The sequence below is a fragment of the Emydura macquarii genome, unplaced genomic scaffold (assembly GCF_026122565.2).
Source record: "Emydura macquarii macquarii isolate MOO-44397 ecotype Brisbane River unplaced genomic scaffold, CSIRO-AGI_Emac_v2 contig_561, whole genome shotgun sequence".
NCBI classification, from domain to species: domain Eukaryota; kingdom Metazoa; phylum Chordata; order Testudines; family Chelidae; genus Emydura; species Emydura macquarii.
The window spans coordinates 15890667-15918625 of NW_027130698.1; the positions used below are offsets into that span (position 1 = coordinate 15890667).

Sequence of the window (27959 nt, forward strand, 5' to 3'; positions counted from 1 at the left end):
CCAGTTACTCAAATACTCAAAGAGACACAGATTATCTCATATTACTTTATTGTGAATATACGCACGAGCTTAATGTTTTCTAAAAATACAGCAGCTAAGAACTTCTTTATATCAGGTAGCTAAAAATAAAAGCATATATCCCAGGAGAATAAAACAGACAAAAACATTCTATGTTACTAGACAATTCAATAAGTAAATAATAATTCTGAGCACAGGATATATTCATTCATATGTTAAAAATACACAGTGCATTAACTGCCATGAAAATAAGTACAGCTAATGAGTAACATATAGTTGAAAATGAAGGCTTTCAAACTTGAAGGCAAATATGAAGATTAAATAAGGAAAAACACTACAGTGTTAGGTACGTTATCAACACCTAGGTTTATCAGGAATAAAGGTCCCTTAACATGACTGACGAAATTCCAGTACTCAGGCAGCAAGTGGATTTTTGGGAGATCAAGATCATCTCCCATATAGGTATGCATTTCAAGGCAAGAAAGGTTCTCTTCGCCAAGACTCAGGGTCAAAAACAATGCAGCTCGAGTATAAGAGAAGTCAGTCACATTGGATAATAGTCTGAGAATTCTGGAATGAATTAAGTATTTCATTGCAAATACAGTCATTCTAACTTTATGAAGCCACCAAACAAGTAGGTTCTTATCAGAGCGATACTTAACTCACAATAATATTCCCTGTGCTGAGTTTGCTCTGTTACTTGTGCACAAGTTTGACAGTAAGACTGGTATGTTCTGCCCTGCAGTTATAATCCTTGTTTCAGCCTTCTCTACCTCAACACTACCAACTGCAAGGCCATCTTTACCTTGCAGTAAATTAGTTCCATAGAAGTCCCCTCTTCCACCAGTTCCCAGAGGATAAGCTGCACTTTTCCAAAAAATGTGGAAACTTTTTAATTACAGTTGTATTAACTAAAACAGTCACCATTCAAGTCAGAACAGAATTGTATATTCATGCCCGTTTACACTTCGCCTAAAATAAGTTAGCCTTAAGATTACTGCGGGCATCTGTCAGACTTAATGGAGCCTTGTAAAGTCATCATGAAATTTAAATACACACTATTAGCTACCACATCAAACCACATTTGCTTTTTACCATCATGCTGGAGGAATGAGGGGAAAGGATGGAGTCCCACTTGCCACTCCTAAAAGAACAACTCTTCCTGAGTGAATACAATTTTGCAAGGCTGATATCATCACCATACATGTAAAAAATAAAAATCAAGCTTCTGCTAATTTCATGAACATACGACAATTTACCCTGTAATTTAAATATATATTCTTTCTTTGCCAGACACACACACAACCATATGAACATGTAAACACAGATGCAGAGGTAAGTAGTAGTGAAACTGTAACAGAAACATCCATATAAAAAAACTTGTCTACTGTGCTCAGAAAATTAACATGAGAGTCTTCAATACTGAAATCTGCTTTCAGACATTTTACCCTCATCAGAGGATAGAGTAGCTAACTGAAATGTACCTCCTGATTCGAGCTTATTATCTGCATAACTGGCATGTGTGCACATGTTTACGATAGCCCTCAAAGAACAAAACATATTTTGCATCTATGTATACCATGAAAGCTGTATCAGCTAGCGAAATAATCTTTGCAAATCAGAAGAGAAAAAGAACTTGCTGACAACTCATCAAGATAGCTAAAATGCTTAAGTCCTGGGTATGAAATGATCTAAAACCTGAAAAGTCCATTCCATTGTCAGAGAGACAGCTTAAAAAATGTAAACCAGTAACTAGTCAGAAAAGTATTTTACAGAGAAGATTGTGGGATTCCTACTTATTTCATGGTAACATTTGCTCAGTTTTTCTACCAGAAGGAGCCATTTTGCAATCACTTCTCCCCACTATACCCATGTGAATATTTAAGTTACATTTAAGATTTACTTACTTATAGAACTCTAGTCATCAGTAGCCCTTAAATGTAAAAGCAGCATTATTAAGATCACAGAATACCATAATGAAAAATTTTAACAGTTTAAGTATCACTCCCCTACTGGGAGAGTAGCAGTGATCTGGGAAGGTATAAAAGATACCTTTCAATGGCTGATTCAAAGTTACTGCCATCTTCAAGTGTGGTTCCACTCTGAAAAAATAGTTGTAGGAATGGCATTGCTGAACTTCATGTTCACTTTCAATAACTCCCAGTCAAGTATGCTCAGTTTAAAGAGTAAAATGATGCTGTTCCTAGTTTGTTTGTAGTGTTGCTGTAGCAGTGTTGGTCCTAGGACATGAGAGAGACAAGGTGGGTGAGGTAATATATTTTATTGGACCAACTTATGTTAGCGAAAGAGACAAGCTTTCGAGCTACACTCATGAGTGCCCTTCCCAGACCTGAAGAAGAGTTCTGTGTACCTTGAAAGCATGTCTCTTTGACCAACTTCTGTTGTCCAATGAAAGAGATTACCTCACCCACTTTATCTCACTTTTCCTAGCTGTGAGTCCAGCAAACATCACCTCAGCTCCAAGAGTCATGCTGGGATCTTTCATTCTCATGCATCATCACCAGTAATAAGTGGTTCTACAGACCAAATGATGGCATAAGTTACACCTTTCAGCCCCATGGTATTTAGATGATGCCCCCAGTTATATCTGTGTCACCCACTGTTCTCAATTACAAGTGACTGAAAGTTAGTGAACAGTTCCGTTGATGATGCACAAGAAGGAATGGAATCCAGAGCAATCCCACCCAGCTGTGGGAGCTCGGAAGAGCTAACAGATGTGAAAACCAATTTTTATTGCTGCAGTGTGTGGATCGGATCTGACGACACACAGGGGAGCAAGAAGAGCCATTTACACACAACTGCATTTCAGAACAGAACCACACTAAGGCAGATGGGGAAATCTCATTCTCAAGGCAAAAAGGCAATCAGCTAGAGGCTGATGAAGGAAGGAATGCAGGAATGATGAAGGAAGGAATAATGAAGGAAGCAGGGACAACAATAAGGCACTCAAATGAGCTAGGCAAAAGCCCACACAAAATAAACAGAGTTACTCCCCCACCCCGCCCCAGTTATTGAAGTCTTTCCCATTTACTAGCTAAGGTCAAGATTCCTCATTTGTCCTCCAAAATGACTCTTCTATGAGTTAAAAATAGACTTCATCAGAAGAAAACTACTTAGCCATTTATACATAACTTTCTTCCACATGATGGACATTGTTAAACACAGTAAAACAAAGGCAGTGAACCATGATGAATACAGAGAAAATTATGGCGAGCAGAGGTAGATAAAAAGAGGCCATCCGGACCATACTTTAGGATAAGCACCACATGCCTCAAGAAACTGTTTTCAATCTTTACAAAGTGTATCCATTTTCTTTTTGCCTAGAGAAAGCTGTTTTCCCTCCTCCCCCAAAATAACCCTACACTGGACATGACCTGTTATAGATGAGAGACTTCTTTTTGTGTCCCCTACCTAATAAAGTTGCTCTGTTGGGGTTATTAGTCTGACAAGAAGTCTTCAAACAAAAGTGTTCCACAAGGCACAAACTAACCATGACATTGCATGGGGCAGTGAAACCCCACTCCCTTATTTTGCTTTACATTCTCAAAATAGCTTCTGATACATGCTATGAGTTTTTGCTACTTGCTTAGAAGTTTGGTACAAATAAACATGTGCTTCTACAGAAAAGGTGACCCGCTGAAGGTCAAATGCCAAGCAGTAAACCCCAAATCCCTTTAAATGACTGATCATGAAATTCTATAGTGTATACACACAGTACATACAGAATTTTTAAAAATAAAGTGGCTGTTAGTAACTTTTAGATATTGAAAATGTACTGTCTCTTTTCAGGCTATCCTATGGGCTAGACTGGTGTGCGTGTGCGCTGGGTCTTGTTTCGATGTCCAATAGGTGGTGGTTTCGGAAGGATGAACGGACGGTCCGATTCATGAGTGGCTGAAGCGGGCGGAAGTTGTCTACCATCCTCTTTTCTTCCTCCCCAGCTGAGGTAAAGAGCAGCATCCGAAACTCCTCGAGCTGGGAATAACAAATGGTGCATATGAGTGATGTAGCTGTTGGAAGAACTACTGGATACATGAGATCACTCACGTTTAGAAACTATAAGAGCTCCCATTAAACTCAAGCACTGAGAGGTTTTGGCATTAAGTTGCGGCATATCTTCACCACCTGCTTGTAAAGATCATCTTCTCAACTATATCAAAGCAATATACGAACTGCCAATCATCTGCCATCTTCAGGTGAACTACATCTTTATTCACCATTAATTTCTCCTCAATCCCGAGAGAGCACCAACTCCTGAGTATTCATGGGTTAGATACGCACCACCTTTATATAAATCTTTCTGCACTTTAGCATTCTTACTTTACATTCTGCCTGCAACTTCTGTTCTGCTAATTTTGACACACACATGTTGATGCATGGGAAACATAAGTTTCAGCAACAGTCACACGTGTTGCTGTTAGCTCTCAAAACCCAGGAGTCCAGCAGGAGGCTTTTAGCATTGCTTCTCTAAAGCTCACAAGGGAATTACAATGACCTGTTCTCTGTCCTAAGAGATGGGATTTTTAGGGAGGTAAATGGAAGAGACAGTACAGAAGAGTCTGAATTGAAAAGGGAAACACACTACACCTCAAATTAAAGTTTCCTTCTTTGCTCTGTTATACCTTTCTCTTCCTTTCAAATCACTCTGTAACTCTGCATTCCCCTTTGTGGAAAATAAAGCCATATGCTCATATATACTCCTGTTCTTGACAATTTGGAGTTGCTGAATTTATTTTTGGATGTTAACTTCCCAAAGAGTTTTTACTGTCTTGCCATATGTAATTTAAAAAGATCTGCAATGTCGTTTCATTTGACCTATAACTTGGAGCCTCAATAACATTCATTGGTCACAATGAATGAATTTGCCTTCAGTGCCTCCTAAACTACAAGGAACTGTCAGGCCAGATGTGGTGTCACTCAAATGCTATATTTTCCCTAGATCTGAAACAATCACTTTAATGCCACAATGATTTGGCCATTCTTCATGCACGTTTCCTTGGATGGATGGAGAATACTGAAGAGTGCCAGCAAAAGTTGTAATTGTAGCCTCTTGCTGCTCCTAATCTCTGGGCCTCTTCGGTCACTTTGGAACTTCTCCTCCTCTATTTCATGCCAAAGAGCCGTATTAAACTGGCAACATGCGGGACTAAAATTAACAGCAGCAGGGAGTACACAGAGACAAGGTCCAGCTGAATGTTAGAGTACTAAGTAGAACTGCTCTCAGTTGAGGTTCTCAGTTGAGTTCTCAGTTGAGGTGGCCTCTAATTATTCCACTTGTGGGCACCCTTCCTTCCTCTTTTTTCTTTAAAAGAAAAGCTGACTGACAATCTAACCAACTATAAACAAAACTAGCCCTCAAGGGGCATTAAAAAAAAGCTGATAAAGGAAGCATCAAGAAGCTCTGAGCTTGCTGCACCTTCAAGCAGTGAGAAGGAACTAAAAAGCAGTTGGGAAGACACCCCCCCCCTCTTTTTTTATTTTAAAAAATATCCTTGGAACCCTGGCACAAGGGGAAGGGAAGTGAGGGTGTGTCCCCCCAGTGCTCTCTAGAAGGTTCTGGAAGCTTATAACCCAAGTGCCTGGACTCCACAAGTGGGAGCTTGCAGAGGCAACACTCACTGCCACAGGAAGATGCTCAGCCAAGAATTTAGGAAGACAGGATTGGACATTTTTCTGGACACCCAAGAATATCCCAAGTTACAGTTAATATGACCAAATTTTTTTGAAGGGCTATTAAATGTCATCCTTATGCCAATCTCTTACTATTAGAGACCAGGATGAGACCTATTTCGGGGCAGATTATCCCACATCTGCTACTGTGGGGTTCTTACACCTTCCCCTGAAACATCTGATGCTGGTCCCTGTCAGACACAGGTTACTAGACTAGACACACCTTGGGCCTGGTGGCAATGTCTATTTCCTCCGCCTTACTGGTAAGTAACTTCTCTTTCTGCAGCATGTTTATTTCCCTTCCATCTCATCAGGCAATAAACCATCTTTATTAAAAAGCAAAATTCTTAGCATGATAAATACCTGATCTTGATCAACTTCTATTGGTGCCTTCTTAATAATCCAGGTGACGGATTCTGTAAGTGGTGGAGTGGTCAAAGATCCAGCATAGGTCCAATAATCCGGGCATAATGGAAGCAAACAGGAGGGATCAAAGACGTCAAACTCAACAACTGTGTCCTAGAATCCAAGCAAATTCATGTATTAAATATTTTAACCTCTGAAAAAAATCTAGAGGATATCAGAAAAATCTGAACAGTGATAAGACTAGAACAATACAATTGTTATCTATTAAATGCGGTCAATATTATTAATGATCAACTGTAAAAAAAAATCTTAAAACTCACAATATTTGAAAAGAGTTAAAGTTGGCTTTGTGGACTAAAGGCAGCTAGCAAATAGGAGGTGTCAGATTTGGTCTATTACCCCACAAGCCAGTAGGAACTGGCAGAAGCAGGAAAAGCCCCCGTTTGAGTGGATATGTAACAGAGGGTGGTTGTGTGGGAGTGAGAAAATCCAATTCTGGATAGGGATAGCTGGAGAAGGACAACAAAGAGGGAACAGGAAGACTGGTGGAACAAAGTTGAGGCATAGTCTGTCATTGGTTGACTTATTTAAGGTTTGGAGTTCATTTTTAGCCAAAATAATGTTTTGAAAAAAAATTGTTTCATTTGAACAATATCAAGAATTGGCTTCTCAAAAGCTTGCATCCCCAGGTAGCATGTGAGAGAGCTTCAGAGTCCACAGGCTCCCTACACACAAACACTATACTGAGGGTATTTTTCAGCATGTATTTTCTTTTTAAATACAGTCTCAATTTTGCTTTATCATAGAATCATAGAAGATTAGGATTGGAAGGAACCTCAGGAGGTCATCTAGTCCAACCTCCTGCTCAAAACAGGACCAACCCAACTAACCATCCCAGCCAGGGCTTTGTCAAGCCGCTCCTTAAAAACCTCTAAGGATGGAGATACCACTACCTCCCCTAGGTAACCCCTCACTCTTCTCTTCTGCAGGCTAAACAAGCCTAGTTCTCTCAGCCTCTCCTCATAAATCATGTGCTCCAGCTCCCTAATCATTTTTGTTGCCCTCTGCTGGATGCTTTCCAATTTGTCCACATCCTTTCTGTAGTGGGGGGGCCCAAACCTGGACACCGTACTCCAAATGAGGCCTCACCAGTGCTGAATAGAAGAGAATAATCACATCCCTCGTTCTGCTGGCAATGCACCTACCAACGGGTTTTATCCACTTTTAGCCAATGTAGGAAACATTAAGGCCAAGATATTTCAAACATATGAACCTACCTAGGAATTGCCAGGTAAGATCAGACCCAAGGTCTATCGAGTCCAGTATTCTGTTTCTGCCAGCAGTCAGTACCAACTGCTTCAGAGGAAGATGTGAAGATTCTGCCCCACAATAGGCAGAAAATGGGATAATCTGCCCCTTCCACACACCCCCATGAAGAAGCGGGGCCCCACTAAAGTTAAGCATGGATGTCTACTTTCAAAAGTCCTGAGCGTGCTTTGACGTCACTCAAAGCTGCTGAGGGCTTAGCACTTTTGGAAACCAGGTCACTTACTAGGGTACCTAAAAATAAACACCTGTTTGAAAAAAAATGTTGGCCCAAGATTACTTCAGTTTCATATGCTGAATGTACATACATTCTACGGGTCCTTTCTCATAATAGTTGAATATTCTACAGAATGTTCTTTTTGATGCACTAGAAGTTCTCTCTGAGCAGGTTTGTTCAAGATTTATTTAGAGGGCCTTTCACTGCATTGCCATAAATATTTGTTTTCTCTGGAGAAAATTCTCTCTTAGAGGGTCTATTACAGGAAGAACGATTGCAACTGGACTTGATTGCAAGTCATTGGGTTGATCTCTTTCAGTTCTCTTGGAGGCAGGTCAGGCATGGGTCGACATAGGCTCAAGACCAAGGACAGTTGCAAGAGAGACTGGAAAATTTTCCATGTTGATGCTGCAAGCTGGAAAGGCACAGCTAGCAACAGGCTACACTAGAGTGCAGTGCTATACCAGGGAGTCAAAGAGATTGTTTGAAGAGGTGATTAAGAGAGAAAGTGGAGGATGCAAGTGAAGCGAGCAAAGAGGAAAGTGCAGCAGACCTCCAGAGCTAGTAGGGCGCCAGCTTCTTCTTCTGGCCCTGTGCCTCATGCATGCATTATCTGCACCAAGGACTGCCATTCAAGAATTGCACTTTTTAACCACTAGCAGTGCTGCACCATGACATACAGTAACTGAACTGCTTTGGCATTTACACCATCTTCTTTTGAGATCAATGGTGCCATTCAAGTCATTCGTTCGGGAACTAGCATTGGAAAGAGCATGTGATGCTTCTAAAAGATGCACTAGTTCCCTCTAGTGTCAGGAAATGGAAAGTTAAAAATTCATAGATTGCAGGAACAGAAGGGACCATTGTGATCATCTAGTCTGACCTCCCGCACAGGCCAGAGAACTCCCTCAAAATAATTCCTAGAGTATATTTTTTAGTACAACATCCAGTCTTGATTTAAAAATGGTCAGTGACAGAGAATCCACCACAACCATTGGTAAATTGTTCCAGTGGTTAACTACTCTCACTGGTGAAAATTTGCACCTTATTTCCAGTCTGAATTTGTCTTGATTCAGTGTCTGGAAGTTGAAGCATGTTAGACCTTTCTCTGCTTGACTGAACAGCCCATTTTTAAATATTTTGTCCCCCACGTAGATACGTATAGACTGGAATCAAGTCACCCCTTAACCTTCTCTTTGAGCGCCTTGAACCTATCACTATAAGCAAGGATACGATTTGGTCACGAAGGTCAGGGATTCTATGACTTTCCGGGACCTCTGGGACTTCTGGATCAGGGCTGGAGCAGCTGTCAGCCCCTGGGCTGCCGTCGAGCAGCTGATCGGTCCCCCCAGCCCCCAGGCCAGCCTGCTGGAGCAGTGGGGCTAGAGCAGCTGCAATCCCTGGCAGCATTGTTTTCCCCCTCCCCCAGGGTATTTTTAGTAACAGTCAGGAACGGATCACGGCTTTTGTGAATTTTTATTTATTGCCCGTGACCAGTCCCCGTCTTTTACCAAAAATACCTGTGACAAAATCTTAACCTTAACTATAAGCCATTTTCTAATCCTTTAATCATCTCACGGCTCGTCTCCAAACCCTCTCCAATTTATCAACATCCTTCTTGAAACGTGGGCACCAGCAGCAAACATACCAGGGCCAAATATAGAGGTAAAATAACCTCTCTACTACTCAAAATTCCCCCGTTTATGCATCCAAGGATCACACTAGCTGTTGTGGCCACAGCATCACACTGAAGCCATGTTCAGCTGATTATCCACCACAACCCCCAAATCTTTTTCAAAGTCACTGCTTCCCAGGATAGAGCCCTCCATCATGCAAGTATGGTCTGCATTCCTTGTTCCTAGATGTACACATTTACATTTAGCCATGTTCAGAGGCAAATTGTTTGCTTGCACCCAGTTTACCTGTTCTCTTCATTATTTACCATTCCCAGTTTTTGGGTCATCTGCAAACTAATCAGTGATGATTTTATGTTTTCTTCCAGGTCACTGATAAAATGGTTGAACAGCATAGGACCAAGAACCAATCCCAGCAGGACCCCACTTAAAACAAACATCCTTAATAAAATCACCCTTAATATCTGCTTCCTGACTGTGAAAGGAGGTCCTGCAGAAACTTCAAAGTCATGTTCATATAAGAAATTCTGACTTTAGGCTTTGATTAACAAATTTCCATGGTAGAAAAATAACGTACACCAGAAAAATCTAATATCACCGACAGTAACCACTGACTGTCTCTTTTTACAGCACTGAGTGATTCTCTGAAAAAATTGGCTCTTAACTTCCATGTAAACAAATTTTAGTAATTTGGTTTTGTATCAGAGGCCCTCCGCCTCCTTCAGATAAGGAAAATACTAAACATGCATCTGCCGCTCTGGAGAGATTCAGTCTACATGCTGAAGCATGTTCTATGTTTCTTGACTCAAGCAGATAGGAATGTGATTGCATAAAGTACATCTGAAAGGTTAGTGATTTTCTCCATTTGAACCCAACAACTTTCTCTATCGTTTGAGGATGCCCTAACCTCAGTCCAGTCCCTAACCCACACACATCAACGATAGTAATAAAGAGTTCATTAGTGTCTTGATATTATCAAAATATTCTGCATGTTGATAAAGTCACGAACCATGAGGACAGCGAGTGACATGCAGCGGAATATTTGAACATTCCATTACAAAATATGTATTACCTTGTGTTTAACTGCTGGTAACGCATCCACTAACTTCTGTAGTCCTGCGTGATGTGCTCCCAGCTGCATTACACAGATATAAATGTATAAGTCATCAAGAAAACATTACACAAATACCCACCACAGGAAGTTTAATAAGAATAATCTATATATTTTATCTGTTTTAATTTTAAAAAAATATTTAAAATGCAGCACTACAGATTACTGCAGTAAGAGTTTACCTTCAAAAATACTCCTATGACAACCAAACCATTATCCTCCATGATAGCTTCTTCAAAGCTTGCGTACTTGACAGAATTCCAGTGTACTAAATGCAACTGAAATACAAGAGAATGACAGTTTCACACACACATATGAGAGACAGACAAATATAATCAAAACAAATGCAGTTTCTCTTGGTCTTCGTCCTGCATTTGGCCCTTGACAATTTGAAAAATATGGGAACTACCTTAAAAATCAAAAGGCATGCAATGGGAAACAAAAAATATACTTGAAACAAATATGTGTTTCTTTAGCTGCTTTAAAAAAAAAAGTAACACCTCTAATCTCAGCCCCACAATCTGCATTTCATTGAAGACAGACAGATCTGGTTTGTGGATGACTGAGTACAAGAGTGTTATTCAAAGGTGCAGAAGGGAGCTAGGTGCCTTAGGCTCCCCTTTGTGCCTTTAAAAAAAATCAAATGGAAGATTTCCCATCATTATGAAAAACAGACAAGAGATATAGAGCGGACAGTTCTCCTAGGGTTAGATCCATCCCAGAGGAAGAGCCAGCCCAGCACAAGACCATGCACTGCTACAGACTGGGGACCAACTGGCTAAGCAGCAATTCAGCAGAAAAGGACTTGTGGGTTACAGCGGACAAGAAGCTGGATAGGAGTCATCAGTGTGCCCTTGTTTTAAGGCACGGTTTGACAAAGCCCTGGCTAGGATGATTTAGTTGGGGTTGGTCCTGCTTTGAGGGGATTAAACTAGATGACCCCTAATCTTCTATGATTTTATAATTATTGGTAGCAGCAGTTCTATACATCTACCACTGCTCCATACTAGCTTTTTAGCCAGGATTAGGGCTGGAAACACAGAGCTCTAGTCTCCTGCTTGTGCAAATATCAGAAAGCAGTACTGTTCAGCATTCCTCCCCATACCTCTGCTGGGTAGAATTTGCTGTCAACCGTGTGCTCTGAACCCCATTCATTTATGGCTCCCCAGTGGAAGTGGAACTGCTTTAGCCTGTAATGGTTTTCCAAGGGTCCTCCCATAATTACTAAAAAAAAAAAAAAAAAAGATACATGTTATAGAGAATTGCCTCAGTGACAGGTGAAAACAAAACAGCTTTTTTCTCTCCTTGCAGTGTATTTACCCAGGAAAGCTCAGATGCAGCAACTGCTTTACAATGATGTTTTCCCCTTTAGTGAATCGAGCTGTAAATTTAGTTAAGCATCTAAACAAAACCTGCCTGGTGCAAATGTGTGACGTTAATTAGTTCAGACCAACTCAAGCTAAAGTTAATTTATGACCTCACATTTTATATAGTAAACAAAACTTCCTCACCCAACTCCCTGCATAGGAAAGACTCTTTACAAGTTCAAACAGGGTTTATCTGGCAGGGTCATGCTGGCTATACATAACACTTTCTCTGAGCAGGTGCATCAGAAGTGGTTCACTGGGTTGTCACAGAATATTTACATCATCGGGTTTCAAAGATAAAAATAGTCTCTGTATCTACCACATGACCAAGGAAACTTGGAATTGCATGAGAAATTGGAATTTCTCGGGTGATAATACTTGCCATCAATATTCTCCAAGTTCTTATTCTAATGGCACCAATATAATTAGTATATTATGGCAAACATACAATTTTAGATCTTTTTAAACATTACGGAAGTTTAAAAAGTGCTTCTCAGCAAGAACTGTGACTGACAAACACATTTTAGAGCATCAGTCCAGTATTAAACTATTTCCAAAATGCCTGACATTTTGTACGTTGAAATCTATTTGGGTGCTGAACAGAAAGTATCTAAACACTATCTGCATATGGGCAAAAATCGAAAGCTTGTAGAAGTTTGAATGTATTATTTACAAGTGATATTTTGAATTGGCCTCGGTCACAACTGAATGTAGTTCTTCCTAGCCGCCTATCTATTACTCTATTAAAACAGCAACATGTCATTTAGTTTAAGTACGCGTGAGATTTTTTATAATTGGTATACTCAACAAAATTCTAATTCTGTATCTGGTTTTGAATGAACTCCTGATTTTTACCCTTTTTCCAGGTGGGAATGATCCAGATTAAAACAGGATCTTCCTGGTTCTAAATCCCTTTCTGCTAGTCACTAGATCACAGCACCTGCTAAATGACTGGTAGCAATTACATCTAAAGGACTGTTCACTACTATTATTGTATGCTTTACACTCTGATTTACTGATGTCACAAACATATAGTACTTAATTACCATTTTATATCAAACTACTGCGTAAAGGAATTAATCCACACCTCACTTTTGGAAGGAAGGTAATTTATTCTTTCCAGATGAGGAGAAAATTAAGGTAGAAAAATTAAGGCACAAATTTTCAGAAGTGACAAATGATTTTGGCTGCCCAATTTGTAACACCTCAGGCCTGCTTTTCACAAGTACCACACCCTCACATCATCCACTGACCTCAGTTGGACTCATAAAAGTCTTCAGCAATTAGCCTAAAGACAGAGCAGCTGAGCGTCAGAGCTTGGGTTAGAACTCAGCTGCTATTGGCTTTCAGTTTCACGTTCAATCCACTAGACAATGTTACTTTTCCAGCAGTCGTTAGAATCATAGAATCATAGAATCATAGAATATTAGAGTTGGAAGGGACCTCAGGAGGTCATCTAGTCCAACCCCCTGCTCAAAGCAGGACTAACCTCTGCTATATCATCCCAACCAGGGCTTTGTCAAGCCGCAGCTTAAAAACCTCTAAGGATGGAGATTCCACCACCTCCCTAGGTAACCCATTCCAGTGCTTCACCACCCTCCTAGTAAAAAACTTTTTCCTAATGTCCAACCTAGACCTCCCTCCCTGCAACTTGAGACCGTTGCTCCTTGTTCTGTCATCTGCCACCACCGAGAACAGCCTAGCCCCATCCTCCCTAGAACCCCCTTTCAGGTAGTTAAAGGCCGCTATCAAATCCCCCCTCACTCTTCTCTTTTGCAGACTAAACAAGCCCAGTTCCCTCAGCCTCTCCTCATAAGTCCTGTGCTCCAGCCCCCTAATCATTTTTGTTGCCCTCCGCTGGACTCTCTCCAACTTGTCCACATCCTTTTTGTATTGGGGGGCCCAAAACTGGACACAATATTCTAAATGCGGCCTCACCAATGCCGAATAGAGGGGAATAATCACTTCCCGTGACCTGCTAGCAATGCCCCTCCTAATGCAAAACAGGCTTAACATCTTGGCCTTGGCCTTCCAAAGTAGGTGTACTCACATAGAGCAAAATCTTGCCTACACAAGACTCCCTCAGCAACCTTTCTATAGGTAGGGGGAAGCAAGTTTAGACGTCGGAGTACAGGCCAGGAGTCCCATGACTCATTTGTGCCAAAGACTGGCTACATGATCACTTGTCCTTTCTGCTCCTCGGTTTCTCCATGTGCATAACGGAGATAACAATACTTGCCCACCTTTGTACAACACTGGGATTTGGGGGGAATAAGAGGACTATGGTCTTGATCAGGGCCTTGCACAGGGATTTAAATTCCAGCGCTTTTTAAGGGACACATTCTATGTGTCCCCCTGCCCCACCAGGGCCCCATAGGAGCTTTGTGCCCCACTTCTTGCTGGGGTCCAGGGGCCAGAGGAGCACTGCCTCACCCTGCACTGATTATTGGGGAGCTTATGCCCCTGCTTGCCCCCCCCCCCCCCTTGTGCATGCCCCTGGTCTTGATCCTCCAGCAAGGAAATCAACGGGAATTTTGTCACTGATTCTAACAGCAGCAGGATCAGACCCTATAATACAAGGGTGCTGTTCCTATCAGAGATCGTGATTTGTTCATCCTCCTGGCTAAAGGAAAGATACCTGAAAACAGTTGATAGACCCATCTCATTTTAGAAGAATGTCATGCATTTGCCTCAAACTTCCACTCACGCCGTAAAATTCCAATTATTTGTTAAAGGAGCAGTACACCACCAAGCTGTCCTACTTGACATTTAACTCATCTAACACCCCGTGGCTAGTTCTCGCAGCTATTTCTCTGCATCAGTGAAAAACTGAACATTAGTCTTAAGGTACATTAAAGCTTTCTTTCTTAATTTTTTTTTTAGATAAGTTCAGAGGAGACAGTAAAGCAAAGCAAATATAATGAGAGAGCACTGAGTGGGAAGGGAATGAAGGCCCCACTCCAGTAATGACCTCCACACCAGATTCTATTTGTACATGTGCATCCGTGAGAAATTAGACTCACATGAATAGCCCCACTCCGTTACATAGGTTTATTCATGTGAATAAAGTGACTCACAAGCATGTCTGTTTGCAAAATCAGACCCTTATTATGGACATGAGAGAGAAGACAATAAACAGGGGTTTACAATCCCTTTCCAGGCATTGTCATTTTTTGGTTTTTCATGCCTTACCACAATGTTGATTGTTTTCACAATATCAAAGGGAAGTTTAAAGGGACTCAGTCTTTTTTCTTTTTTCTTTTTTTAAATGAAGCAGCAGCTTGTCTGAAATTTTTTTTTTTTAAACCTAGAGAGACAAGGTGGGTGGGGTAATATCTTTAATTAGAGTAACTTCTGTTGGAGAAAGAGACAAGCTTTCAAGCTTAAACAGAGTTCTTCTTTAAACCTACTAATGTTATACGTCCATTTCCATCCAGCAGATGGCAATAGTGCATAACCAGTACATTACATATCTTCCCCACGGCCTTTTTTCCCCCCTTGTTCTCCTCATTCCCCTGTTCTGCTTGCCTGTAGCACCCAAAGTCAGGGTTAGCCTCCTCTTTTGTCAGTTATGGTTTTGTCTCAGCTCAGGAGTTCAGTGGTTGTTTACCTTGGATATGTACTTCTCTTTTCATCATTTTGCACTTTTCTTCAATATTTTTTATCTTATTTTTCAATTATGTTGCATTTTTATCCATGTTGCTTTCTCCTCTTCTCTATATGGACCTCTCGCTATTGCTGTTGAATGACAGAAACTGAGCGGGAGAGAGAGCAGAAAGACAAACCAAAGAAAGAGGAGGAAGAAGAGAGTGAAAAGCATACTGTGAGGGGGAAAGAAAGGGAGAAGAAGTTAGGTGTTTAAAGAGTTGAAAGGTATATAAAAGAAAATCTCAGTCAAAGTAAAAGCAGAACAGGCTTAAACTTTTCATGCACTAACTACAGTACAATAAGATGGCTAATGAACTTGTTCTGCTTCTAAATACTGTAGTGCAATTATCCTAGACTGCTCCACTGTAACTAGCACACTATTAAATTACACACTACACTGTAAAAATACGAACGTGCGACTGTGATTTCCTTGCTCTATATTATGGACCTGGAATGATGGATTAATATACAGCTATATTTAATTGGTGAAATAGTGAGTGACATGGGTTGTGTAATGTCAAAGTGAAATCTGGAAAGACACGGGGGTTTCAGAAATGGTGGACAGAAGATGTAGCAAATGAGGTTTGCACACAAAATAGTTCCACGAAAGACGCTGCAACTTGGCCAATAGGAGATGTTCTAGTAGGCACAATCAGTTTGGGATTGACGTTAGGATCTTCTGTTCCCAAAGACAGAAAAAAGATAGCGATAATCATCAAATGACATGAGATATTAACACGTGCAAACCTCTACTAGTGGCAACAGAAGTGCAACAAGCAAATGTTTAAGACAATAGGGAGGGGGCAGATAAATGCTTGATGCTAAATTCTGAGGAGAAATGATGGCTCAGAATGATTAGATACATAGAATTCCCACACTTCCCTCCATGAGGAGATCTGTTTCTGTGCTTGTAATAAGCGAGAACAGGGACAGTCTCCACTCTGATATTTGAATCCCAACACTGTAAAAAATGCTACTATTGGTAGCAAGTGTTATGAGCAACTTCAGGGCTTGTTAATCTTGCTTTTCCTGTTAACCCGGGGAATCCAGCGTTCTATGCAAACCAAACCTCTGAAGAACTATGTAATGGATCTTTTTCATAAGATGGTTTTCTCAACCCCTCTCCAAACGTCAGCCCCAAAAAAGGTGTTGGTATCATAGAAATAAGATGCTTACAAATATAGCACTTGGACATCTTCCCCAGAGTTTTTCTGATATAAGGTATTGAAACTATGAACCTCCTAAGTTAGAGATGTTCAGAAGCATTTTCCTCCTGCCCCACAGAAGAGTCAAGCCCTTCCTGAAATCAATGGATACACATCCTAGACCACCTGTGATTCTAACTAGGAAGGTCTGAACTCATCCAACATCTAAATATTCTCTTTCCACACTGACAATTTGGATAACAAGAGTGAATCAAATGCTATCCAATATCTGTGACTAATTGCTGCTACTTAACAGATGTTAAATATTCTATTCATACCTAACTGTAATAGAAAACTGCACTGATACACGTTGGTCAAGTAGATTTTAAGAGGATCAGTGGATGAAAAACTTTGACTTTAGTAGTAATATCTTCAATTTAAACTCACTTGAATTTGCAGTCCAATTTAAAAATGTATCTGGTAGAGGTAAAGCATTTAGCTATTATCTATTGGTAGAGGCTGAAGGTTCTTTTAAAGCAACAAGATCACATATATTTGCCTACAACATTACCAAATCAGCATTATTTATTTTACTCAGATTAAATAGTTCTAACAGAAGAATGTCCTCTTCAAAAGGCAAGTGCATCTTTCTGGAACATTATTTCAAATGCATTACTTTTATGATAACAGTGCCACAGAGATAAACAGCCCATTATTTCACAATGTTTAATTCCAGAATTGCAATTGTATATCAAATACATACATGCATGCATGCAAGCAATACCTAAAAAAGATAATGAGGTAAAATCAAAAGGAAGGACATAAAGGCTTGTGCAATAAGTGCAGAGGCTTGCAGAAAGCACCACTTAAGCCCTTAATACAGGGCTTTAGTGGGGCTCATGCAGAGCCAATGTGTTGCAGTACTGATTACGGTGAATCCTTGCTTAGAGAGAAGCTATTCCGTAATGGGGGGAAGGGAGGAAGGCACCTTCTTTAGAAGAGGGTTATACTCTAAGTTTGTTTTCAGCCTTTGTTTTCTTATTCTTAGCGAGAGAGAGAGAGAGAGAGTGCGTGTGTGCTTACAGTGTGGCATGGACAGGATTTTTCAGCTGCAGACAGAAATAACACATCAACCTGATCTTGATGCAGCTTTCCTTACCTGATTTGTCCATGGAATCTTCAAATTCAACCAGAAACGAGTACCCATTGTTCCAGATGCAGAGGCATGTGGATGGGTCATAGTGGATTGTCAGCGGCTTCAGGTAAGGGTCATAAACGCTGTCTCTCCACTGGATGTCGATTGGAGACTGTCGAGTGCCCCCAGGAATTGAAAGCTCGCTCTGCCAAAGCGGATGCACTAGAAGCAGAACATAGAATCAGTCTCTAATATGTTGTACAGAATTTTTGACAGAATACAATAGATCTTTTTGGCAACAGAAAGTGCCTCAGAATATGATTTTCAAAGGCTAGATTCACATCAGCTGGTCTACAAGAAAATAAAGAAAACAGTAAATTCCACATGTATGACTCAGATTTACCCAGGGAAGCATAGTGACTGGCTTTATAGCTGTGTCTGTTACAATAATAAAACTATTCAAAGTGATTTTGTTTTCTCTCATCTGTCAGGGATTGATTTTTCCTCAATTTTCAGTAACACCTGGCTTCTGTTTCACTGTTTCAGATGATTTAGTCGGGGTTGGTCCGGCTTTGAGCATGAGGCTGGACTAGGTGACCGCCTGAGGTCCCTTCCAACTCTAACCTTCTATGATTCTATTTGACTTATAGAATGCCATGCCACTTTATCTTTGCTTATGGATAGGCATGGCAAGATTCGATTTTAATTGATAAATTATCAGTAAACATGGATTTCAGCTGACACGCTGAAATTGACCAAAAATAAATAGATCAGTTGGTAAGTCGGTGTACCTGCAGGGATCAGGGATCACCGGCTGTGCAGGGAACCCTCTGTAGCCTTGCTGTTACAGGAGTCAGTGAGCCAGAACAAGGTGTGGAGGATGCCGCATTTGTCCTGGTCCAGTGGAGCAGAGACCTCTGATCAGGATTGCACTGAGGACAAGTCTAGAGCTGCGGGAAAGGCCGTCCTGCTGCTGAAGCCAGGGAATGGCTCCCACATTGTGGCTGGTGGGTGAGTGAGTGGGGCCGATGACACCCAATCCTTGCAGGAACAAGGTGAGGGGAAGGCTGTGGTCCTGGCCTCTGGAGCATTCACCCCCCCCCCCCCGCAGCCAGGACTGCAAGGAGGAGTCATTGTCATCCTGGGCATGGGGGAGGCCACCCCACTGCTGAATGCCTCCATCCTGAGGCAGGAACCAGTGAACAGTAAGCTGGCTTCCCCCACAGCTAGGGAATCACCCTCCTCCTTGCGGCCCTGGCTGGAGGTCTCTGTTATACCCTGCCAGGGCCACAGCCTCCCTTGCACCCGGAGGCATCTTGTGTCACGGTTCTGCGGCCATGCAGGGACGCCTTCAGCAGGTCCGCTGTCACCAGCCACGAGTGTGGGAGTCAACTCTGGCCAGGAACTGTTCAGCAGCAAGTTGCCCTCATCAGCAGCTGTAGCTCATCATTCACTTTACAGTCCTGTCCAGGGTCTCTGGTCTGCTGGGCCAGGATGACTGCAGCCTCCCTCACACTCTGCACCTCAGTGTCTTGGGCCCCTGAGCTGCATAGCCCCCTGTAGCCCCACGGTCAGCAATGTCCTAACCCTACCCCACACAACTGTGAAAATAAAGTTAAAATTAGGGGGAAAAAACTTTCAAAAATTGATAAAAATTCATCACAATTAGAAAAAAATTCAAGTTGAATTCTGCCAAGCCTACTTATGTACCAGTACTACCAATTGATATTAGTGCAATTCCAGAGACAAATGCAGAGCAAGAATATTTTTTGGAGGGCTCCATAAAAATTGGAACTTTTCCCATCACCCTTCTCTGTTTATGTTTACACATGACTGGTAATGGATCCCTATTAAGCAGTTCTAAAGCATCCATTACAGCAATATCTCTGAACTCCAAGGTGAAATGAAAAGGCAGACCTAGCAATGTCAGGGAGCTGTCTAGGCTGATCAACTTGCAGGATTGGGTCTCATGCATTTGTACTCAGTTTCCAGAGAATCATATTCAACTCATGTAAGGAAATGAGAATCAGGAGGCTGACAAAACCTGCCGGGATCTGGGAAGTAAGGGGTGCTAAATGACTATAAGGCAGTGGTTCTCATGGTCGGTGGACTACTGGAGGTCCACAGACAAATTTCTGTTGATCTACCAATTTGTCTGAAAATTAGTCATAAAAATCTTGGAAGTGAGATGGTCTCTGCTACTCTATTAAAAGAATTGGTACAAATTTACCAGCCTCATTTTATTTTACGTGAAAGGAAAGGTGAAATATTGTAAGAGACCATTCCCGTGACACGTGACTAAACTGTTTTCCCTCCAGCACCTCAACAAGAGGCAAACTTACTAAAAAGCTAAAGGTGACTCCCCAGGAAGTTTGCAATGCTGCAGCTCACTTATAAACCAGCCAGTGTTATTGTTAACATAATCAGGAAAGTATCATTAACAAACTGCTATAAATCACAGCCACTGTATGTAACTTTTGAAGAACTGTCAGTCTATCAAAAATGTGGAACTGCAAATGTGAATTTAAAATGAAACCAAGCCAGAAAACGTGGTGATATTAAAGAAGCTCTTTTTGCATTGCTTTGGAATGGCAAGAAATGATGTGGCAGTCAGTACTAGGAAGGGCTCTGAAACTATGCTGCAGTACAGCTGAAGAGTATGACTTCTGCCGTCAAATTATCTCTTGTGCCAAACTGGTCACATGAAACCATGACCACTCTTATATCAAAATCAGTGTGTATCTACATTAACACTTCAGAGGCAATAGTTCAGAGAAGTGTGACAGACTGTTGGCACACATTAAAATTGCATCTTCATAGAAGATCGGTGGTCTGGCATTTCCCCCCCTCAAAAGTGGCCTCTGGCAACAAGCAGACTGAGAAGCAATCTTGTGTAAAGAAGAGAAAGCAGAATCATTAGGAGACTGAGGGGGTTTTGTTTTCGAAGAAAGGTGAACAGCCCGATAGAGGAGTGGGAAGCAGCACTTATGCAGAACAAGGGGCTTTTAGGAATGACGCCAGACCAGTTCTGAACCAGGAGAAAAAGGGTCTTTACACACCACTGAGCCTGCGGCTGCATCAGCCCAGGACCTGGTGTGGGGGAGTGAGAGACCTAGAGCAGGGAGGGGAATACAGCCGCTCCGGGTGTCCCTGTGCTGGGTGCGCTGGGGCTCCCGAGGGCGGGGTGCCGGGTGTCCAGGGGAGGGGGTGCAAGGTGCCCGGGGGGGGGGGGGACGGTTCAGGATGCCTGGAGGTTTCCAGGCCCAGGGGATGGGAAGTGCAGGCTGCCCAAGTGAGGGGAGGCCGCGGCAGGTTACCCGGGGAGCGGCTGCAAGGAGGCCTGGGCGCTCCCAGCGGAGCGGGGGCAGGGCCCGGGGGTGAGATGCCGGGGAGGGGGGGGGCAGGGCCGCAGGGCCCGGCGGGCCGCACTCACGGGCGTCGCGGAGCCGGTAGGAGCAGCAGGCGCCCAGGCTGCAGGGTCTGGCCCCGCGCGGCGCGGCCGGGCTGAGGCGTTGGCTCGAGGCCGCCAGGGCCGTTCGCAGCGCCCGCCCCAGCAGCAGCAGCATCTCCGCGGGCCGGGGCCGCCCTGTCCCACTCGTCCCGCACCCGCCCGTGGCTCCTCAGGGCCGGCCCAGGCCCTGCCTTCGCTTCAGCCGGCCCCGCCTTTCCCGGGCCTGGGCCCGCCCGCCCGAGCCGGGGGAGGAGCTGGCAGCCCTCGGGCCTCAGATGGGGGCCTGGCGCCCTGGCCGCGGCCCTAGACTCTCCCAGGGCCTGGTACACTGGGGTGTAAGCCCGCTTTCAGATCCAGCCCTGAACAAGGTTTGTGCTCTGGTACCCTGGCCGTTAAACCTTGGTCAGCAGGGGATCAAACACTCTCTTCGTGCAGGGGGAAGAAGAGGGGGCACTCTACCCCCACTGCCCCTCTGTGGTAATCTACCTCTTCACCACTGTTCAGGGACTGGCAGGTTTCATCCATCCCCCCTCCTTTGAGCCCTGAGAGCAGGTAGGTAAATCTTCTAGCCACTCGCCTAGTGGATGAATGGTCTTAGGGCTGCTGGACCGACACACAATAGACCTAAATGCTAGATCTAAAAAGACATAATACAGTTCACAAAAACAAACCCAAAAAACCCTCTTAAAAATGAATTGAGATGCCATGTATACAACTACAGTCTAACTCAAGATCTTTGGCTATTGTAACTTTTGTCCTTTCCTTCCACCCTTTGCTTTGTTTGTTACCTCTTTGTCATGTCTAATGTAAGACCCAACACGGCTTCTTGAGTAAGGTTCTTGTCTATCTGCCTTAAGTACCGTGCAAGTAAGTAAGTGAGTGCGTGCGTGCATCTTTATTCTCTGGCATCATTATGCCCTAATTTTTTTTCACCTTTTGCTCATTGAGATTGATAGATTAAGACTACCTGAATTGCTTCATATGTCTTTGAATTGTAATAAGTTGCAGCTGCAGGGATTTTATCAGAATTCTTTGAAATCACTCTTGAAAAATACATTTGGTGCTGACATTAGAATCAAAAGCCTTAGGGAAAGCTATTTACAGACACTGTTTAGTATCTTCAAAATTTACTAAAGAGGTGGGCTGCAATCTATAGTGTAGGTATTGAGACTGGTGTATTTATACTATTCATACTTTAGAATCAAGAATCAATCATTGGTAAGATCTAGTTGGTTCTAGGTTGACACATTGAAAGTAGAAAAGTTGGAACACTCTTGTTGTTTATGTATGTTGAAGTTTGAACTGTGCAGAGCCATATGTACTACCTGATGGTTATTATAACTTATACAAACTTCATAGAGAAGAATTTGAGAGCTGGATTCTAATAACAAGTAGAGCAATGTAAATTCTTAAATCACTGGATTTACTCTAGATTTACACTGCCGCAATTGTGATTAGGATCGGGGCCTACATCTTTTCAAGGATATACCAAAATCTGCTTCTGGCAGAGACAAGATAGCATTCAATTGTTAATTTCCTTAGAGACTCCTGTGAAAAAGAAAATCAATAAGAATTTTGGGTATGAATTAGAAGAAGGAACATTAAAATGATCTATTTATATGTCAGTGAGGGATAAAATGATTATTCCAATTGGTTCTAAGATTTATGGTTGATCAATGTTCTCCACTGAAATGGCATTTTAAAAAGATCTGTTTAATAAAGAATCTTGGTTTGTTTCTACATGGAATCCCTAGAACACACTGTAACCAGCTCTGAAGCAAAACAGTGAGAACAGGAAGTCAAACATTTTGGAATGCCAAATGTTTTGAGAACCACACCCAGCTAGAGGAAATTTTTTTCCATTGATGTTGAGCTGGTGTATTTTCCATGACAACACCTTCCAAATAGACAAAATACATAAATAAACATATAACTAAAACAAAATAAAGAATCCTACGAAACTGTGGCATAGGTAAGAATCCTAACGAAACAATTCATTTGGATTGAATGTTAATAGAGAATTCCAGAATGGGTTGATTTCTTTTTATGGCTCACACAATAAATGTCTAGATTTGCTGGGTGATAGCATTGATGACCTGGCTATGTTCCATCATGACAAGATGTTGAAAGTTCTGTTGAGTTCATGTCAGTGTTGGATTATACTGTAGGCCCGTTTATTGATGTAAACAGTCTAATGCCTTTACTTTTATCAAATGGTATGTAACTGACATGTAACTGTTCTGTAAGCTTGTCAGTAAAGCAGCAACAGATTGTTAAAGGATGAGCTTCTCCTTACTTCCAAAGTGTGTGGTTAAGATAGGAATCTGAATGAGAATGTGACGGCTGAGGCTCAGCCCAGATAAAAAGCAGGTTATTCCAACTGGCAGGGTAAAGCTAATATGGGCTTAATCTTTCCTGCAGATACACTGTTACTGAAATTGTGCATGCAGCTGTGGTCATGGAGCATGGAAATGGCTGAGTAGACATCTCACTCCCCGGCCATTTGTGTGCAGTTACCACAATTGTGTGTGTGCAGTTGTGGTAATCACTTTCCCAGATTATGGGACTGTATTTCTGCACATATGCAGTTCTAAAAATCTAGCCCTAAAGTATTTTGGCTTTGGTTTGTTGGTAGTTTTTTTCTAGTGCTCTATTTTTGGTGGAATGTGACCACTTCTTACCTAGTAGTATCAAAATCTTGGGGAGGTTTTGGACCTTTGACTAACACTAGCATGGGTCATTCAACGTGTCTTCATAGGTGACTAGTAAAGAAGTGAATTTATTTGGACTGAGATGAAATAAAAAGCACCTATTCACAAGCTCTGGGTGCCCAGCCAATTACAAAAACAAAATGCAGGGCAATCAGCTGAGCTTTCTCCTCTAGCTGCAGCACCGACTCAAACACTACCCTGCACCCCATACATTGGCCAATACCTGAGCTCACCTACACCTCTTTAAAGAACCGATTAAGTTCATGGGCCCTGCAGTGCGCCCTGAAAGTAATAAATTCTGGGCTATTTTGAACCAAGGGTGAGAGGACATTCCAGAACTCTGGGGTCTTTATGGAGAACACACTATCAGCCACTTCTTCTCTGTTAGGAATCTAACCTCCGGGCCTCCAGTGACTTTAGCTGTGACAGGGGATCGCAAGGATAGCTGTGGTCTTTATTTGCTGATCTGAACCTTGTCATAGTCAGCCACACCTTTGTCAGATCTAGGGCTACAGCAAGGCATCCCCTCTGGGGTTATCCTTGAGGACCACTCAAAAGTTCCACCTAGTTGCAGAATGCAGTTGCTCACTCATTTAGCTGAGTGGGTTGATGTGAACGCACATTGCATCTTTGCCCCCTGAACAGCAGCAACAGACCTCAGAGATCACTTCTCTCCCTCAGCACTGTTGTGACAGCTGAGATCAGCTTAGGCGCTTTTACTTATAAGCCATCATGGGCACTCGTTGTCTTCTGAAGAAGTGATTTGTGTGTACATCTCATGTCATTTTTCTTACTCAGATGAAACCAAAAGCCTGGTACTTGCTTTGTCTGTAGTGATTCATCAAGCACATTAATAGAACTGATATATATATATATTTAAAAGGTAACTTGTACATACCTCTCAAACTGAATCACCTATTATCTTAATCCAGTCTCATGTTTCAGAATGTCAGGATGTCACCTGATCGCCTGCAGTGGGGAAGGGAGGACTTGCTCCACCTCCACACCATGCATTGCATAGCTGGCTGGATTGAGAAATTGGAGATGGGGAAATTCACCATTCTCTGCAGCTTCAGGAATTGACTGCTGTTAGAAGTAGGATCCTGAACCAGATGGGTCAGTAGCCTCAACCACTTCAGTGGTTCCAACCTTCAGTCCTAAAAGAATCAGACATCGCTCCTGGGATCTGATTCTCTCCATGTGGCTATGGTAAAGCCAATAGGAGTTATTTGTATCTTTGGGTATGTCTACGCACCAAAAGCCATACACAGGGTAGCATTTCTGAGCTAGCACTCTGCACAAGCTAGCTTGAATCCAGCTAGCATGGGAAATAATAGCAGTGAAGACAACGTAGCACGGGCTTCAGGGCAGGCTAGCAAGCAGAGTACATACACACGGTCTGTGCCAGGTTTGTACTACCTGTGCTGAAGCCTGCACTGCACTGTCTTCACTACTATGTTACTTGTGCTAACTGGATTCAAGCTAGCTCAGACAGGCTCTTCTGTGCACAGCTTTTGCTGTGCAGATACCTCTGTGAAGAGGAAGGGGTAATTGGGCTTCTGAGACCCAGGTGCTCTCTTTTCTTTAAGTGTAATGCTCTCTTACTCTAAATCAGGAACCAAATCTACTCAGGGTTACATCTGTGAAACCCCACCTACCTAAATGGGCTTGGCTTGGGTTTACCATAAATTAGGATAGATTCTGGCCTCTGGTTTTAGATCAGTTTTAGACAAACTGATTCTCAAACCCCTGCTCCCCTCTCTCATGCAAACATTTCTGAACATGCTACATATAGTCAATGAATTCACTTAAACTCTTTGAAGAGCTAATAACTGATAGGGTCTGATCTTTCTGATTTTAAAACCGTATCACTCTTCTTCAAACAGGTGAACAGTGCCTTTATTTTTTTTTTAAATGGAATGAGTCAAGCTTCCTGGACATGCCTTAATAGAAATAAAACTGGCAGGGTAGCAAGTAAAAAATTTTTAAACAGACTCATCTTGTGCTAAGAAAACAACTGAAAAGGTCAGAAAAGGGAAAAAAATATTGTCATCTGACTAATTCAAACTGTGCGCTAGAAATGAATTGCTTAAAATATATTTCTTATGGATCCGTTTCAATGTTAACAAGGCCTGGTGCTAAACTTGGTGCTGGAGAGAGTATGCATTTTTTTCCAGATTAAGAAGTAAAGGACATTTTAAAATGAAGTTGAAAGGCCTATACAGTAGTTACAAGTTGAGCCACTTGATTGTATAACTTATTCTGTCTGTTCTAAGAGGATTTAGTGCAACTTTATTCACTGAAGTTTTTAGAACCCCACAAACCAACTTTACTTTTCTGTTCTGTGGAAGACAAAAGAATGATTTGGCGGAAATTAATTCAAACTCATTAGGGTAACATTGCAAATGTAATTTACATCCTTATAATATTACATTATGAATTATTATGGAATTGCTCAGTGACAAGGAATCTTGCATGTTATATGTTATGTAAGACTTCCATGCTCTGGAAGATTTATAATACAATAACGCATCACTGCATTTGGAGACTAATCTCACAATAACTGGCTTATTGAAATGCCAGGCAATCAATGGCAGATTTATTCTATGGTGTCACCTGCCAAAATGCACTTATGAATGAGAAACTATTAAACATCTGCATCCTGCTTTGTTTTCTGCCACCCAAGTAAAATAAAACTGTTTGGTTATCACCTAGGTGGATATAAAGAGTACTGTTTGATTATTCAATTGAGCAAGGTATCACCTTTCTCGGTATTCAAACAGGGACATAACCGTCTTTTTGAGAAAGCTCAACTAATCCATTTACAGGAATGAAAAGAATATTCTGGATGAAAGGCACTTTCTATGGCTATGTCTACACTGACGGCAGCAAAGTCACTGTCATCAGATCAATTTTTCTGGTTCGATTGAGGGGCAGTGAAGACACACTCAATTGATCCAGAAGGCGATTTAATAAAACCACCTCCCCAAAGGTATGTCTACACTGATGGTGGCACCACCGGCAGTGCAGGATCGATTTTGCGGGTTCGACTGAACAGCAGTGAAGACTTGCTCAATCGAACCCGGAAGTCAACACAGCAAGATGCATAGCGCTGCATCAACGGGCGGGCATTTCCCATCAGTGCAGCACAGTGGAGTCGCCGCAGTAAGTAGCCGTTAGGAAGTCGACGGGAGATATGCAAGTTACTGTATGCAAACTCCCGTTGACTACCGCCGAATTTCACTGGCAGTGTAGACCAGGCCTCTATGTAGGATCTTATTATTTGTTATTAGCCTGTGACATAATCTCCATACAAGTGATTAGATATGCCTACCTCATGAATAGCCCAACCACAAGTCATATTTGTAGATATGTTATGTTAATAGTATTGGACATCACTGAACCCTTTGTATTACCCAGTATTGTTTTGCGTTTCAATAAGGAATTTAATGTGGATCTTCTATACAACTAATTTGGGGGCTTTATGGTCTATATTTCTATCAAACTCTGTTTTACTAAATTAATCATTTCAATCTTTAATCTGTATGAGCCTGATCCAGAGCTCTTTGAAGTCAATAGGAATCTTTCCATTGACTTGGATGGGCTTTGGATCTGGCCCTAAATGTGGTTTCAGTTATACTTACAAATAGTGCTTTCATAGAAATCAGCCAGAACATCAGACAGGAAAAACACTTCTTTTGCACCCTTTGCGTGGTTAAAATTTAGAATCATAGCCAGCCCAATGACACCCACTGGCCCTCACTGCACATATCCTGAAGAATGAGGTTTTAATCTCACACCACCAGGAGTGAGGGAAATAGTCCAGATAACATAAGGCTTTTCCGTCTCTAGTTTCTCTCGTATTATCTTTTGAAATTCTCCTTTTTTTTTTTTTTTTTTTTTGCAATCTCTTTTCAAGGTCTCAAGTTCCCTTTGTTGGTCTCTACTGACATATGAGAAAGACAGGGAGAGCAAAGCTTACTATTCTTATTTTCTATGCCTCTCTGGTAGCACTCGCGGTTGCTGACTCATACAGGTGTTCAGAGCGCTATTTTAATTAAAATGAAATATACTCACATGCAGCAGTCCTGTTTCTATGAGTGCAGGTGGCCATGCTGCAGGGTCTTGCTGGCACTAGT

The 27959-nt window shown here is 42.0% G+C and overlaps 1 protein-coding gene across 2 annotated transcripts; it reads right to left on the minus strand.

The window, feature by feature from the left end:
- Nucleotides 1–37: 37 nt before the first annotated feature.
- Nucleotides 38–27959, minus strand: CA5A (carbonic anhydrase 5A). 2 transcript variants are annotated; one of them, XM_067540219.1, is made up of 7 exons: nt 27898–27959; nt 17683–17880; nt 11469–11587; nt 10546–10641; nt 10325–10387; nt 6073–6228; nt 38–4014 (listed from the first exon to the last, which is right to left on the minus strand). In XM_067540219.1, exons 1-7 carry the CDS (start codon nt 27932–27934, stop codon nt 3835–3837), a joined length of 849 nt encoding a protein of 282 aa, XP_067396320.1. In that variant the 5' UTR covers nt 27935–27959; the 3' UTR covers nt 38–3834. The 2 variants fall into 2 exon arrangements, with proteins under 2 accessions (XP_067396320.1, XP_067396319.1); XM_067540218.1 differs by lacking the exon at nt 27898–27959 and adding an exon at nt 21092–21926.